This window comes from Bicyclus anynana, chromosome 2 (assembly GCF_947172395.1).
Source record: "Bicyclus anynana chromosome 2, ilBicAnyn1.1, whole genome shotgun sequence".
In the NCBI taxonomy this organism is placed as follows: Eukaryota; Metazoa; Arthropoda; class Insecta; order Lepidoptera; family Nymphalidae; genus Bicyclus; species Bicyclus anynana.
The window spans coordinates 2,270,132-2,286,640 of NC_069084.1; the positions used below are offsets into that span (position 1 = coordinate 2,270,132).

General features: G+C 35.5%; 2 protein-coding genes across 2 annotated transcripts; both read right to left on the minus strand.

Annotated features, from left to right (window-relative positions):
* Positions 1 to 2,347: 2,347 nt before the first annotated feature.
* LOC112043759 (uncharacterized) lies at positions 2,348 to 4,734 on the minus strand. Its single transcript, XM_024079321.2, has 3 exons — positions 4,520 to 4,734; positions 3,275 to 3,357; positions 2,348 to 2,624 (listed from the first exon to the last, which is right to left on the minus strand). Exons 1-3 carry the CDS (start codon positions 4,550 to 4,552, stop codon positions 2,507 to 2,509), a joined length of 234 nt encoding a protein of 77 aa, XP_023935089.2. The 5' UTR covers positions 4,553 to 4,734; the 3' UTR covers positions 2,348 to 2,506.
* Positions 4,735 to 5,972: 1,238 nt separating this feature from the next.
* On the minus strand, positions 5,973 to 16,272 carry LOC112043751 (calcium-independent phospholipase A2-gamma). The gene is made up of 10 exons (XM_024079308.2): positions 15,658 to 16,272; positions 14,756 to 15,078; positions 13,476 to 13,613; positions 12,958 to 13,053; positions 12,418 to 12,616; positions 12,005 to 12,091; positions 11,594 to 11,712; positions 9,827 to 10,021; positions 8,871 to 9,099; positions 5,973 to 8,336 (listed from the first exon to the last, which is right to left on the minus strand). Exons 1-10 carry the CDS (start codon positions 15,776 to 15,778, stop codon positions 8,071 to 8,073), a joined length of 1,773 nt encoding a protein of 590 aa, XP_023935076.1. The 5' UTR covers positions 15,779 to 16,272; the 3' UTR covers positions 5,973 to 8,070.
* Positions 16,273 to 16,509: the final 237 nt, after the last annotated feature.

Here is a 16,509-nt window from a genome sequence, read left to right on the forward strand (position 1 = left end):
TCCGGATCGAAGGCAGAAGTCATATCAACTGGGCTATCACGGCTCACGGTAGAGCGTACTTCTTTATTTTCGGCAAAATATGACTTTTGGAGTAATCTCAACCAGTTGCCTGAGACAGTTACTTATTTAGCTTCATGGCAACCCTTCACTATATAAAGAAAGATTTTTTATTTATGTTTAGGAAATATAAAACCTGTAACACTATATTTACCAGTGCTATTCTGTAACTATGTTTTGTATAACTCCCAAGTTCGAGTTTCGATTCACCTCTATCTTTCTCAGTCTATAGTATCGTGTTAGACAGAGAGATATAGAGGTGAATTCGAAACTCGCATTTCTCGCAAATGCAAGTTTCGAAAACAATATAAAAACATAGTTAGGTACAGTGCCGGACTAATAACTTTAATGCCCTACGCAATATCCTAAGCCTCACCCCCTATCATTAAGTTTTGTAGTTGCAAAGATTAATTTAAATAAATAACATCTATTCATAGAAAGTACAATAGGTAGGTAAGTAGGTATGTTTTGTTCCTCGAGCCCTTATCCTAGATGGGGGATTTTTAACCGACTTCCAAAAAGGAGTAGGTTCTACGTATGTTTCGACTGTATGTATATTTTTTTTTGGAATATTAGATTCGTTTCGGTTTTAATTTTTATTTTCTCTCTGATGCATCCTAGACGGGGTTGCTCTAATCAATGGCTTAAATAGCTTATATGCTATGGACTGACCATGATGATGATGGTGATGATATAATGAAAACTGCTACTTCCTAAAGCCACCACAGTCTCTAACACAGTCACACACAACACTCTTAACTCTTTTGTCACTGCTTTAGTTGACTCCCACTTACCTATGGTTACGAGCATGAGTTGTATAAAAACTGCCTGCTCCTCCTCAAATCAAATCAAATCAAAAATCATTTATTTAAAGTAGGCTCAGTTTACAAGCACTTTTGACACGTCAGTTGACTATTTGTAAAGATTCTACCACCGGTTCGGAAGGCAGGTTCTGCTGAGAAGATACCGGCAAGAAACTCAACAGTTGCTCTTTTGAAAAAGTCATACAGTATTATAATTTACAATTGATAACAATTACTGTTTACTTTATTTATAGTTTTACTTCCTGTGTGAAGGTGGAAGCTGATCCAACGGCCTCCAAGCATCTTTATCATTAAGGAACTCATCAATGTTTCCCTCTCCTTAAAAGACTTTTTGTTTTTTTATTCTTTAGGGCTCGCGCACACGGGCCACCGGCCACAAAAATCGCTGCTACGGCATATTTCTTGTAGTTTTCATACATTTTATATGGACTCGCCGCACACGGTTGACGTCGATGACCGCCACACGCTGCAATCGTCGCTGCTCGCTTCTTGTGGCCCGCACCGGCCACTAAACGCCAACACTAAACTCCGCCACACGCCACTCTCGCGATTCCGCACCCCTCTCTCTCTTATCTCAGTTAACCTGTTAAGAGTCGGAAAGTAGCAGCCACCGACAGTAAGTGTCGACCATAGATTAATATACTAATACTGTGTCGACCACCGGCCACAAGTGGCTGTCGCGCGGTTTAGCTACTTTTGTGGCCCCTTGCTTCTTGTGGTGGCGTTTGTGGCTATCGCGTGTGGGCTCAGACTAAATACATAAGGACTAGTATCGCACCCAAATACACGAACAAAATTTTCTGCCATTTTCTAAGGAAAACGAGCTTAGATTTCATACATATCTTATACTAAACTAGCAGTTTTTCTTCGTTTTCTACACCATATAACTAGACAAAAAGGTATTTTTACGGAGGTTTTTAACCGACGGACACGATTGTAAACTATGAAACATCGATTCTTTAGAGACAGTGTTTATAATCGCATAAGATCGTTGATCATATACTTTGACAGAAAAATAATGTCTTGCGAGGCAGGTCTTTATCTAATTAGTCTGAGCGTGTGGGCCGTATGACGCGACACTTAGGTACAAGTTAGCCCTTGACTATCTCAATCTCACCTGGTAACTGATGATACAATTTAAGATGGAAACGACCTAACTTGTTAGGAGTAGGATAAAAATCTATACTCCTTTCGGTTTCTACACGACATCGTATCGGAGCGCTAAATCACTTGATGGTACATCTTTGCCGATTGGGTGGTAACTAGCAATTATAGCCGGGAATCAAACCCAGAATCTCCGTCTTGTAAATCCACCGCGCATACCACTGCGCCACGGAGGCCGTCAGACGTTTTACGGTTTTACATACAATGGGATAATTTTCCTTGAAAAAAAATAATCGTCGTCTCTGTCATTAACTAGGCTTAATAAAAAAAACAAAATACCTATACGTTTAATTTATTAATAGTTGTATATTTTTATATTTACATTTTTTACACATCAATCGTCATAATATATTTTTATTATGTATGTTTATATTCAATGCACCATTTTTGATAACAAGTTTTGATAAATTTATTAAATATCAAATTAAAATACACGAACAAAAATGTTTTTAAATTATCATTCAATGAATGCCTTCAAGAGGAGAATATGATTTGTACTGGAATAGTTCCTTGCCTCCGTAACCATATAACAGCTTTCCTTTGCCATTCTCGTCATAGTATGGATACCGGTATTTTGGTCTGAAATAAGAAATCGTAATTAGTAAGTATCATGTATTTGTTTTCTCTAAGTAATCTATAATAGTAAAAACTAAAAAATTCTTCGTGTTTTTTTTTTATTTTCAAATAGGGAAATCCGGGCAATGTGGACACACCCTGGGCAAAGTGAATATCTTCATTAATTTCAAAATTATGCATCCGACTGCTGTCACCCGTCGTGTTATAAAAAAATCAAAGCATCAGAAAAGTGGTTATTTGTTACGATAGTTCAATTTATGTTATTTTTGTAGATTATTTTAAAAAATTTAATTTATTTTGTTTAAGTAATATACAGTAACAATTTTATTTATGTCTTATAGTTTTCTTTCCATAAGCTGACAAACGTTAAGGTGTCTACTTTGCCCGGACTTCCCCTAAATCTGCAAAAGAACAATAGGCAGCAAAGTATGAAAACTATACCCAGGCCGTAAAGATGTAAAATAGAGTGTTAGTTTATGGACTCTTATTTTACGATAATGAGGGTTTCATTATTATGGATATTGTCATATTTAACAATTGTGGCAATCGAACCCACAACCTTGGTTGCAAGTCCGTAGCTTCGTATCCATAGCGCTCGAGTAAATCCAAAAACCTCCTCTTCGGCTCCCCTACTATATGAATTATTTGTTTACCTCTCAAAGTACTGGAAATTAGGAGCTCTTGGCTGTGGTACTGTGGCCTCTGCAGCGAGCATCATCGACAGGATCACAACGAGCTGAAATACATTTGAATTCATATTTAACAACTAAAGCTCCTCGTTTTCACACTTGTTGTGTGAATACGGGGAGAAAATCTCACAAATAAAATCGAATCCGTAGATCCGTAGAGCCTATAAACTCACAATCATAACCTCTTTATAGTATAAGACCCGCGTCTCCAGTGTGAAATTCAGTTTTTCACAAATCCCGCGGAAATCATTGATTTTTTCAGTATAAAAGTAGCCTATATGTTGCTCAATAATTTTCCTCTATCTTCCAGTGAAAGACCCATTAAAATCTTTCAAAATTTCAAGATTAGACCGGACAAACAGACAGACATACATAAAGTTTGTTTGTGTTTTGTTATCGTGTAAGTAACTGTAAGCACATAATAGGTACAGATTACTTTGTAATCACAGATAGACACTTCAATTTTGTTTAGTATGTAGTAGGTGTATTGGTTGTCAGTTTTAAAATAAATCTTACCTAACATTTTAAAGACGTAAGGTTTATTTTGGTTGTTTTATTAGGCTCCGAAACAATTTAAATTTTATTCCATCGATGGAAAGCACAATAAATTTGATTTGAGTAATATAATAAGCTATATCCGATCCGCGTATTCCCACAGGAATGAAAAACCGCGGGATTTTGCTAGTTAGGCGTACACTTACTACATATAAATGGGCATACCCTGCTACCCTCGATGGCTTATGATGACTGGTAAGGTGGTAAAGAATTATTAGAGCTCAATTTTTTTTTTTTTATATTCAAATCACTAGGGGAATTTTCTGTAGATGTTGCAAAATTGCGGTAAGGAATCTACGGCTTCGATTTATAAACTGTGGCTGTGGATGTGGTAAACTTATATCTATGGGTAAACTAAACATTAAACTCCGACGAATCGTAATAAATACGTATTACTTACATCGCCATCTCGTGTACAGTTACGAAAATACTAGACTTATTCTGCCATCTATTAACGAATAGCAAAACCACAACAAGCTACTTTTAAAGTTGTCTATTGTTGTACTTCTGTCTTCTACCGTTGTACGGTATTCCATAATTTTAAACAAATATTTCGTAATTAATGCATCAATTAAAAATAAATAATGAAACTAAAATGTTTGTCATTATTCAGTAAGGTACATTTAATTTATTTAAGGACGGAAAGTAACTTACCGTGAAAATGAAAAACCTCCAATACTTTTCCATTTTGATAAAATCCAAAAAGGCGGGAGATTCGCGAATCACTGCGTTTTATAAAATGAAATAAAACTGAACTGTCAAATGAGAACGTTTTTTTACAAACTTTTAAACCGTAACACTTTTAACGGACGATCTCTTCGCACGGCGAACGTGCGTCGGTGAATGTAGCGGTTACAAAACTGGCTTGGGACGTAAGACGTTGGGTTGGGAAAGTGTGTCTCGAATGTTAACGATTCCTAATAACCCACTTGTCCAGAAACTATGTTTCTTTGACCTTGGAATGCATACCATTAGCATGTTTTGTCATACAGTAAAGTTGCATATAGGTTCCACATCCACATGAGACTGTAGAAGTTTTATGCAAGGTTCGGTGAACTTGTAGAGAATGTACGTATACGTTTTGAATGGTCTTGATATTTGTATCCGAGCACAATCCTTATTTTAATACTCAGTAAACATCTGACTTGGCTATGAGGGCAGTAAGTAGGTAACTTAGGAGAACATACTTATGTATATTTCACCCATAGGTACCTACATGTAATTCTAAAAGGCGCAAATGTGTATGTTTCTTATTGCTCTACGCCGCAACTATACTAAACAGATTTGGGTGAATTTGCGAATGGAGATAGATCGATCAAAATCGGTTTATAGCTTTATGCGATCGGAGTCACTGCTAGTAATTATCATGCACAAGAAACTATTATGTAATTTAATCTAGAGATGACTTTTGAGATGAAGTATATATACGAGTAAATAATTGCTTTGTTTTATTATAAAATTGCTTACTTATATGGTAAGTATATTATAAATTTATCAAGCATCAAGATTAGGCAATCCATGTATATAACCAGAGCAGTGTAACATCAAAGTGAAAGTTGTACCGTAATGAGCTTATTACATCATGACTCTAGAATGATCCTTTATCTGTTACAGTTATATTTTACTAGCGGACGCCCGCGACTTCCTCCGCGTGGAATTTAGTTTTTCACAAATCCCGCGTGGATGGATGGATGAAATGGACTTTTCCGAAATGAAAGTAGATCGTGTTAATAGAGTAAAATCCATTTCCAATCCAAACAGCCAAATCGCTTTAGTGGCCGCAGCACAAAGGAGTAAAAAACATACAAATTTACATACAAACTTTCGCCATATGATGTGTGATTCTCGAAAATTTAAAGACATTTAGGGCATGGTACTTTAATTTTCACAAAAAAAAATTAATTTAATTAAATCGTTAATATTTAAACAACAGAAAAATATCATGGCTGTCTGCATTCACCAGATTCCATTTAACGTGATATTAATAATTATATTATATTGGTTGGGACTGTAACTATAATAGTGAAGCTATTTTATTATACTTACAGAATTCATAATTTTGGTCATTACAGTACATCTTTAGGACAGTGAAATGAAACAAAACTAGTACATTTGATATTATATTTCTTTGATAAAATTACAAATGACTAGAAATATCCGCTGCAGTATATCTTATTACGAGCTGCAGTATATTTTAATTTATTTCTAAAAACTACAACTAAGTCCAATAAATTTCGTTTTAAGTATAAATTCAACATTTACATATTTATTTTTAACTTTCCTTTAAATATTGCACATAATAATTAACAGATTCACAATAATTACTAGAGTTATAATATAATTAATGGTGTCTATATATTTATTGCAGGAAATCTTAACTAAAGGTGTTTTTCTTATGTGTACATCTTTAGCTATGAAATTAGATTAACAATTCCATTTAGTTAGTTTGTCTATTTTATTTCTGCAGGTTTTGTGTACTGCCAAATAAATCAGCAAAGAAACAAAATTTTTATATTATTTCATTTACAACATTAAGCATTGTTTTAATGTACATAACTATTTTCTAAATGTGACTTCTTACAGGTAAATATGTATTTTAATATAACTACATCTAATAGTGAAGATATATGAGAATGTTTAAAGTTGATTCCAACAAGCTATTTTATAGCACAAAACTAAACTATCTTATCTATTAAACTATTAATTTTTTATTACATAATAAGTAAATTATTTCAAGTATCAACAAATTACAAGTCGCGCTATACTTTTAAGAAATAAAAATTCCTTTATTTTTTTTCAGAATTAAATGACACAAAAAGTAACATTCACTAGATAACACTACTTGCAATTCAAAAATTGCCATACAAATTAAATTCGATTTTTTACATATCACAATAACAAATTAATGTGTACTATTTAAGGCGCATAAAAACACTTTATAAGTGCTATTACATCATTATAAATATCACTTACAATATTAATAATAAATGCAAGACAAATCTCCCCACAATCAACCCTCAACTTCAACTAAAGAAGTCGGAGAAAATCCTGCCCTACATTTAACAATAATTTATCGATGATTTTCAAAGATTTTATACTACAGATAATGTCACTATCACTTCGAAACTGAGGCGGACAAAAAAATAAATAAAATTATAAACAACGAAAGTTATTGAAATAATACACATAAATTGAGTATATACCTAAATATACATATAATCAAAATAACACAAAATTATGCATGTGTCATCACATCAAGTAGTAGAGTAGCTAAATTCGGACCACTTTGTAGTCACGTAAGATATCTAATAGTAGAAAATCTTTGATGATTTTATATAAACATCTGCGAAAGGCGAAAGAGCTGCGCTCCCGGTTTTATTAGTATATCGTGATTTTGTTTGATATTTTTTAACAAATCCAGATAAACGCAAAACGTCACTTGTCGTCTCTTTCATTATCATCTTAATAATACTCTTTCTTTCTCATATTTCAATAAAATCAGAATTGCGAGAGTTTGAGTACTCTATCCAATTCCCAATATGAGATATATTCTTCATCAAATAAATTGGTATCAAAAAAGTCATCAAAAGCAAATACTATTCCTTTTTCTCTGTTTTCCCAATACAATCAGTAAGATTAGAACTCTTGCAGATTCGCAATGCGTCAGTATGGGTGCTACGCATCAATTGAATTCTAATAGAAAAAAAAATACTAAAAACTACTATTCTCTCTTTTTCCACTTAAATAATAACTCTCTCATATTCTAACAAGATTATGCGTTAGATAGCATCTTACAACTGCTTTCTTTTCTCTCTCCGGCTATAATACTCTCTCTATTATGTTTTAACAAAATAAGCAACAGCAAGACTTGAATACTTTACAGTATGTCAGCTAGCATGGCTGATATCTGTCAACCAAAACCAGTGAACCAGTTTATAACAAACAACTCGCTTTTCTCTCTTCAGCTATAATACTCTCTCTCGTATTTTGTTTTAACAAAATCAGTAAGACTCAAACTCTTGCCAATTAGCTATTTGCCGGTTAGCATGGATGATATCCATCAACCGAAACCAGTAAAAATCATTCATAACAAACCACCACTCTCTTTTCTCTCCCACTATCACTCTCTTGAAATAAAAAAAATCTCTCTCTCTTATGTTCCAACAAAATCAGCAAGAGTCAAACTCTTGCTGATTCGCAGTACGTCAGTTAGCATGGGTGACACCCATCAACTGAGATCGGTAATGTACGTAGTCCATGATCTTCTGCGAGATGGTCCTCTCTCTGGTGAGCATGGCTGCTGCCTGTTCGAACTTGTGCTGGTTCCTCCGTATGTAGGCCATGGTGTCCGTCACCATGTTCTGCAACTTTTGGGGGTTGATCTCGTCCATTGCACACTCTTCCATCAGCGGGGGGTTGAAACGGTAATAGTTGCCTGGTGGTAGTAGATCGTTGACAACTAGGTGGACACCTTTGGAAAGAAGAAGTAAGTCTCTTGAGTCTTCAGTTTAGAAGGAAAAGGTAATAGCCCAGGACTCGTGGAACATTTTTAGAATTGATTACTATCAGTTAAATTTTATCCGTTAAATTAAAAGTTAAACCGTGAGTAGCTTCATCATGGCATCTTCAATGGGATTCATACATAATATAAAAAGAAAACCCTATTAAAATTGTAAAACTAACTGTATCAATGTATGAAGTAAATAAAGGCTTTATTATTATTATTATTATAACTTCATCGTGATTTTCAAATTTTTCATTTACTAAGATACTTGATTTTTAGGACATTGTGTCTATAACTATAAATTAAGCAACAGTAAAAAATAACATTTTGATAGTAACAACTTTTGGTAAACTCCCCTCCTCCCAACTTGTCCCAGTAAGCTACCAGAATCAAGAATTCTCATAAATAAAAAAGTTATCTATAAAAACTCATCAGCGCTTATCATCAGGTGAGATTGCTGTCAAAGGCTAACTTGTAAAAAATAAAAAATAAATCAAATACCTTCAGTATCAGTGGCTGAATCCAAGATCTTGTTGAACTTGTCCTTCCAGCTGGTCCCGGGGGACTCCTTGGCCAGCCCCTTACTCATGAGCTGGTAGTCCAGGTGCTTGTTGAGTGCCCGGCCAGTGCCCACGGATATCACTGTGCCGTTCTTGACTGCGTCTCCGTATAGCAGCTTGGCTTCGTGGAGCCCCACGCCAGTTGGGTTGTTGACCATTATGCCACCGTCCTGTAAAAGTTTTATATTTTATATTATTACAAAAAAAATAGATGTTACTATTATATTAATAATTGGGAATTTGTTATAACTTCAAAATCAAAATTCATTTAGGTTTTTCAAGTAGTTTACAAGGACTTCCAAAATGTTTGACCAATTGGATATTAAATATTGTTACGGGGTTTCTTGTATTGGACTAATAAATGTATGGGCAGTTTACAGACAGTGAAACTAGCACGGTGTATACTTCCGCGGACCTCGGGAAGCTGAAACCCTGTTATAGGTTTACCTCGTGGCGCAGTAGTATGCGCGGTGGATTTACAAGACAGAGGTTCTGGGTTCGATCTCCGACTGGGCCGATTGAGGTTTTCTTAATTGGTCCCGGTCGTGGCTAGTTACCACCCTAGCGACAAAGACGTACCGCCAAGCGATTTAGCGTTCTGGTACGATGTCGTGTAGAAACCGAAAGGGGTGTGGATTTTCATCCTCCTCCTAACAAATTAGCCCGCTTCCATCTTAGACTGCATCATCACTTACCATCAGGTGAAATTGTAGTCAAGGGCTAACTTGTAAAGAATAAAACAAAAAAAAAGAATTGCTATAACTTCAAAATCAAAATTCGTTTAAATATTTCAAGTACTTTACAAGCACTTCCAAAATGCCATATTTGACCATTTGGATATTAAATATCGTTAAGGGGTTTCTTGTATTGGACTAATAAATGTATATGCAGGTTTACCTGGTGCAGCAAGCCCTGCAGCCGGAACTCGGTGAAGTAGGTGGGCGCGGCGGCGGAGGCGCGCACGGCGTGCCACAGCTTGGCGCGCGAGCTGCCCGCGAACACGGAGCGCACGCGGAACCCGCACTCGTACGTGCGGAACAGGAACGGCGCCAGCCGCGAGCCCGAGTTCACCACGCACGACACCAGCGCCATCTGCACATTACAATACAGTTTGTTTTTTTTATATGGTATAAGCTCGCGCTTGACCACGATCTCACCTGATGGTAAGTGTAGATGTGAAGGTGATACGCGCTTGCCTAGAAGATGCTTATTCACTCTCATCTTAAAGATGCCCAAGTTGTAATAATTAGGAAATACTGACTTCGGGAGAGAGTTCCATACCCTAGCCATATGTATAAGAAACGAAGAAGCAAATCGCTTCGTACGAGTCCTAGGAATGTCAATGACGTAGGGATGGAAACCTACCCGGTGTCTTGCAGTGCGATGGTAAAAAGGTGACGGTGGTATAAGCTCAAATAGCTCCTGTGCACACTCTTCGAAATATTATCATCATCATCATCACATCAGCCGATGGAGACTGAGCCACCTGCATCCAGCGAATCCCCTGCGACTCGCTTGATGTCGTCAGTCCACCTGGTGGGCGGTCGACCAACACTGCGCTTACTAGTGCGGGGTCGCCATTCCAGCACCTTGGGACCCCAACGTCCATCGGCTCTTCGAACTATGTGCCCCGCCCATTGCCACTTCAGCTTCGCAACTCGTTGAGCTATGTCGGTGACTTTGGTTCTTCTGCGGATCTCATCATTTCTGATTCGATCACGCAGAGATACTCCTAACATAGCTCGTTCCATCGCCCGCTGTGTGACTCTGAGGCCTTCTTATGAGGCCCATAATTATCAATCTCTCAATACATTAAAAACGACTGTGCTAAAATGATCGATCTCTTATTAAAAAGTGGAAGCACAATGAACGATCAAAAAAAGTCCCTACTCAATGAGTGCCCAACACAACTTCTTGGCACTCAATTCAAGTAGTCGCATTTGCAAAATAAATTTTGAACTCAATCCTTAAAGTTGAATTTTCTCTGAATTTGGGATTTTATTGAATATTGGACTATATTTAAAGGTATAATTTTCTTTACTAATAATTCTAAAACTGTCAAAGCAAAATTGGTCAGTTTTTAAGTTTTATTATTAAGAGGTCAATAAGGTCAATGACTCAATACATTAAAAAATCATTGACCACAGAACTAAAGCAAAACTTCTATAAAAAAATAAAATGATACACGAAAGAAAAACTTTAAAATTAGTAGCGTTTAGCGCCATCTCTTGTGTCATACTCGCATCACTTTACAGGCTTCTACCAGTTCACAATTATGCCTTTAAAAGATGCCTATTCTATATAAAGATATACATCTGCCTTATAATACAAGATCTTTTTGAAGTAAGTTAGGCAAGGGTAAGTTGGTGACTCCGTAAATCCGAAATTATAATCGGGCGATACGCACTGTCATCTACAGGCATAGTGAAACAATGCGTGTTATTTTAAACTATCAATAGATGGCGTTCTTAAGGAACTTTGAAACAATCCCTTATGTACAAGTTCAAGAACCTGTTGTTATGCCTTAGGCACAAAGATGGCGCTTATTTTTTATTTTTGAGAGTAGTTTTACTTCAGTCGCGTGGTCTAAAGCACACTTTTATTTTTGTTGGTGTTCTGTGTATTAAATGTGTGTTCAGAACTGTAGGTGGTGAGTTGTGGTACCTTGGGCGTGTCGTGCCTGTTGCACTCGGTGAGCGTGCAGTCCTGCAAGTTGTCCTGCAGCATCTTCTCCCACGCGTCCGTGTCGTAGTACGAGTGCGTCCACACTAGGCGACTGGTGCCTGCAACAATGTGCGTGTTATATATTAACTTCCCACTATTTACTTAGTACCTACTAACATATTGCTTTTACTGTTTCAAAAAACGAGATTTGATCAATTGGACTTCATCAAACTTACATTTCATAAAACAATAGAACGAATTTGGATGTAATCCTTATACTTGTTGATAACAAGTCACAGGCGGTATGCTGGGAGTTTTCTCTCTGCCACAATGGCTCTGGCACATTAAATCTATGGGATACTAAGATATTCATATTTCTAACATGTTTTCTAAAAATTTCTAATAACTTACCACCAATTAGAGAGGTATTGCCGAACATCTGCTTTGACAGTGTGTGATACATTTGGTTGGCTGTGTCTAGGTTGCCCACGCCGCTAGCTGGAACAACAATCAAAGATATAACGCATGAACATTGTAGCACAATTGTAGTCCCAAACCCACACCTCCCTTAAAAAGGCTATTAAATCCTGATGATGGCAACAGTCAAGCTCCAAGTGCTTCAGGATCTCTATCTATTTTTTTTGGTGTGGCAACACAGTTGACACACACACACCATAAACATCTGTTCAAATTACTCAAATTTATTTATTGCTTAAACTATTAATTTTATGTATGTTTATTGCCCAAATCCAATTTTATCGTAATATTTATTTATGTATTACTATAATGCCTCTAATGTCCAGGAAGAGTTAGTTCCAACTCACAGATCACAGCAGCAATGATGGCCCCAGTGCTGACGCCGACGATGTAGTCGAACAGGTCCTGCACCCGGCGCCCCGTCAGCCGCTCCAAGTGCCTCAGGATCTCTATCGCGATGATCCCTCTAATGCCTCCGCCGTCTATGGAGAGTATGTTCGGACCTCTGCTCTTTGTTGGGCCCGTGTAACCCATTAAAGCTAGTGCCTGGAAAAAGAATTTTATAATTGAAAACTCCATCTTTTGGGATAGGGAGAATGTACTAGGGGTATCATCACTCTCTTAAGGATTTACAGTTTTTGTTAAACTAAACTCACTTGCCTACAAAATAACTATTCACTATAAACTTGAAGTTACCTATGGGTACATGTGGTAAGGAAAATGGAAGCTGCATTCCAAATCTTTGCAGTAATATCAGGAAAAATAAATGAATGAATTGATTGAATGTCTATTTCTTCTTAAATTTATTTTGACTGAGTATTCAAGTTGAATTAAACAAGAGAATCAGTGCCAATTTAGCAGAAAAAAATAAGATAAAATGTCCTTACCTCATTGACAATTCCTTTAACATGTTTAGTGGTCGAATCTTCTAAATTACCCTTCAATTTGTGTTGCACTCGCAACAGTGCTCTGACAGCACCCTCCTGAAAAAACAAAATATCATAATATAATATAGCTTATGCAAACCAAGACAATTTTTTGTTGTTGTATGTTTCATGCAATCTGTCATCAGACTATGAGCAGAGGCAATATCAGAAGTTGGCCCCTCTCCAGGGGAAGAAGTTCCATCAAAATCTCCTTGACTAATTAATAATTTTGGCTGGTGGGAGGCTTCAGTTGTGGCTAGTAACCACCCAAGCAACAAAGACATCAGCCAAGCGATTTAACATTCCGGTATGATGTCTTGTAAAAACCGAAAGGGGTGTGGCTAACTTGTAAAGAATTAAAATAAAATTTTTAAATTTCTTGAAGAATGTGCCTCTGGGCTCCTCTGTTGCTGCCTTCTATCATCATACTCCTGCACGCCTGTATTGCATAAATGACTCAATTGTGTTTTGATATTTACTTTGATAGCATAGTCCCTGGCCTCTGGATACTGTTGCAAGTGCTCTATGAAGTGTTCAGTCCTCTTCAACAAACATTCTGAGGTCTCCGCGGTCACTATAGCAGATATCACATATGCAGTTCGGGAATGTATGGACGACTGTAACAAAAAATGGGAATTTAAAAATTAATCAAGTGAGACTTACATAATCTGTTGTGAATAATAATTAATTGATTTATTTTTAGTTTCAATAAAGGAAAATAACAAATAATTATCAAATGGTTTAAAACAATATTCTGGAATGCAGAGATATTTTCTTAAAAATAAATATTGTTAATGAAATAAAACAACTTTAATCTAACAGTGATAATATCATGCATTTTAGTCTTGCCAATAAAACTAAATCTCAATGTCATTCCTATTCTGCTTTGACAATATTATTTTGCACCTTAAATATGAGCAAGTAAAGTCTAAATTCATAAATAAAAATGAATGTCAACTGAAATTCAATATAAAATTTAGTAATTGATCCAAGAAAAATTATATTAGAGATATAGAATAGGAAGTTGAATTATTATACCAATATTCATTATTACCTATGTACCTATATTAAATGTTTAAACTGTTTCTACTGTTACATGTAGATACATATTCTACAAGTCATGTATGTATTTCTGCTAACAACAATCAACAGATGTTCTACTTTACTGAGCATGTTTGATAAGAAATCGTGCACAGATACTTAGATAGCATGTTTGCCACGTGTTTGGCACGAGTTCACAACACCTACTTTCATGTCTTGACATTATTATCATAATTCATCATTGTTATAGAATGAATAGATATGTATTGAATAAATTGTAGGTCACCAGAATATTATTGAACATTATGATAGTTTACACTCTTGTAAAAATCATGCAAACATAGAATAAATAGTATGTCTAAGGAGAAAATAATTTTGTATATTTTAAAATTTACATAAATTTTTTGAATTGATTAATGAATTTCTCAAAAATTTATTTATGTTACATAGTGAAAAACTGTATTGCAATATTTACAATGTTCTCCAAAAATATTACAATATATTGTGTGGGCATACACCCAGTTAGGAGCAAATGATTACTACAATAACTTATAAGCCCACCAACCTGTTTATGAGCAGCATTGTGGAACTAAAATCCCTCTCTTATAATAGGTAGGAGTTTTGAGAAGGTCATTAAAAAAATATATGATTAGGTCTTCAAATGTTTAACTACTTATAATATTTCCATTTTGAAAAAAATACTAAAATAAATACAAACCTTTGTAATAATAGGCTTATTTGTTTTCCAGCTTGACTCAGATATCTTTCCAAAATGTAGATCCTTCTTCAATTTGAATCCTTCCCAAAGACCTTCTAAGGTGATTTCCTTTGCTTCTGAACCTACAGTCAGTCCTTCTTGAGATATTTTCTGTTCAACAGGCTCTATCTTTTCCTTAACTCCCAATCTGTCTGTTACTTTATCTGTCTCTTCCACTGTGGTTGTATGCACTTTATAGTCTATTGCTTTTGGTTCTTTTTTAACATCTGTTACTGTTTGGGTCAATTTTACTGAGACTGCTTTTTCAAATTTCCTTATTAAATCTAAAAATAAAATTGTTGTTATATTACAAAATTATTTCAATATTATAAAATTCATTTTATTTTGTTGAAAAAACTTACAGCTGGTAATGGAAAATATAATAAAACAGAAGGTAAATTACTAAGGTGCAGTCAAGAAAGATGAAATTTGATATAATAGGTTAATTGGCTATTGTACCATAAGATCTTTTTGAAGTATCAAAAGGGAGAAATGCCAGGAAGAACTTTACGTCATAGCATGGATATGTAGTGGTAATAAAATAACAGTGACAGATTGTTCTCAGGTTATTCACTGGTATTATATCACCACTTTCTAAAAATAGGACTGATTTGCTTATTATGTAGAGTTCATTGACCAATAGTTTGATAAACCTATATTTTATTTAATGTATTGGAAGTCCAACCTCTTTGTAAATATCGTGATGAGCAACACACTCAATTCATTGTTCTTACAAGTTATTATAAACTTAAAGAAGTTTTATTTGTGTTATTCATATAGAAATAACAAAGCAACACCTGTTTCCATTTACAAATAAACACGAAAATTGTCCTAAATTTAATGAAAGATATATTTATACATACTTTCCCATTGTTCGGGTGAGGCGGGCTTTATTTTCTGCACCAATTTCTCTACTTCAGCATTCAAGTTACTCATAGAGAGGTAGTGCCTTATAACACGCCACTGTCCTCCTAATGACGACATTTTCAACACTTTATTTTACTAAAACGTCTTAAATCTAACTAGTTATAGTTTATTAACACAGTAAACCAGTTTTAGATAAGTATTTAAGCCACAATATCGAATAACGACTCGCGTCCGAGCCCAAGTCACGTAGGCAACTTATGACTGCAATTAAGTCCAAGTAATTATTCCTTCACAGAGTTCTAGCGTCACAGTTATCACACCCAAGGCTAGATCTATCTATCGATGCTAGTAAAACACTACAGTTTCGCGCAAAATTCAGTCAAATAAATTAAAATTCGACAATAAAAATAGATCAATGACAGCGCAATGACGTCAAATCGCACGATCAGTGTTACCAACAGAAGCAGATCAAAACAAACAATGCGACGTTCACTATAGTTATGCCTCGTTTGAACTTATTTATCGGGTATTCACAAGAGATAATTAACTTGTTATTTGATCAGGAGTAAATTGTAGACTGGTTCGGCGCGTGTACTACAACAAGTTTTATACTTGAATACAAACATGTTTGTTTGCGAAGCGCCTACGAATCACGAGAGAGAATTGTGCCTACGTTATCGTCACACCTATCGTGTGGGTCAATGAAAATGCTCCAAATTGTAAACAAACATCGTACGATCTTGTTTGTAACAGTTCCAACTTTAATGACTAGCCGCTTCTGCTAAGTCTATTACTGTCTACGTGTCTAATTACGCAAACGTCTGGTGCAAACTACGAATCCAGTAGTC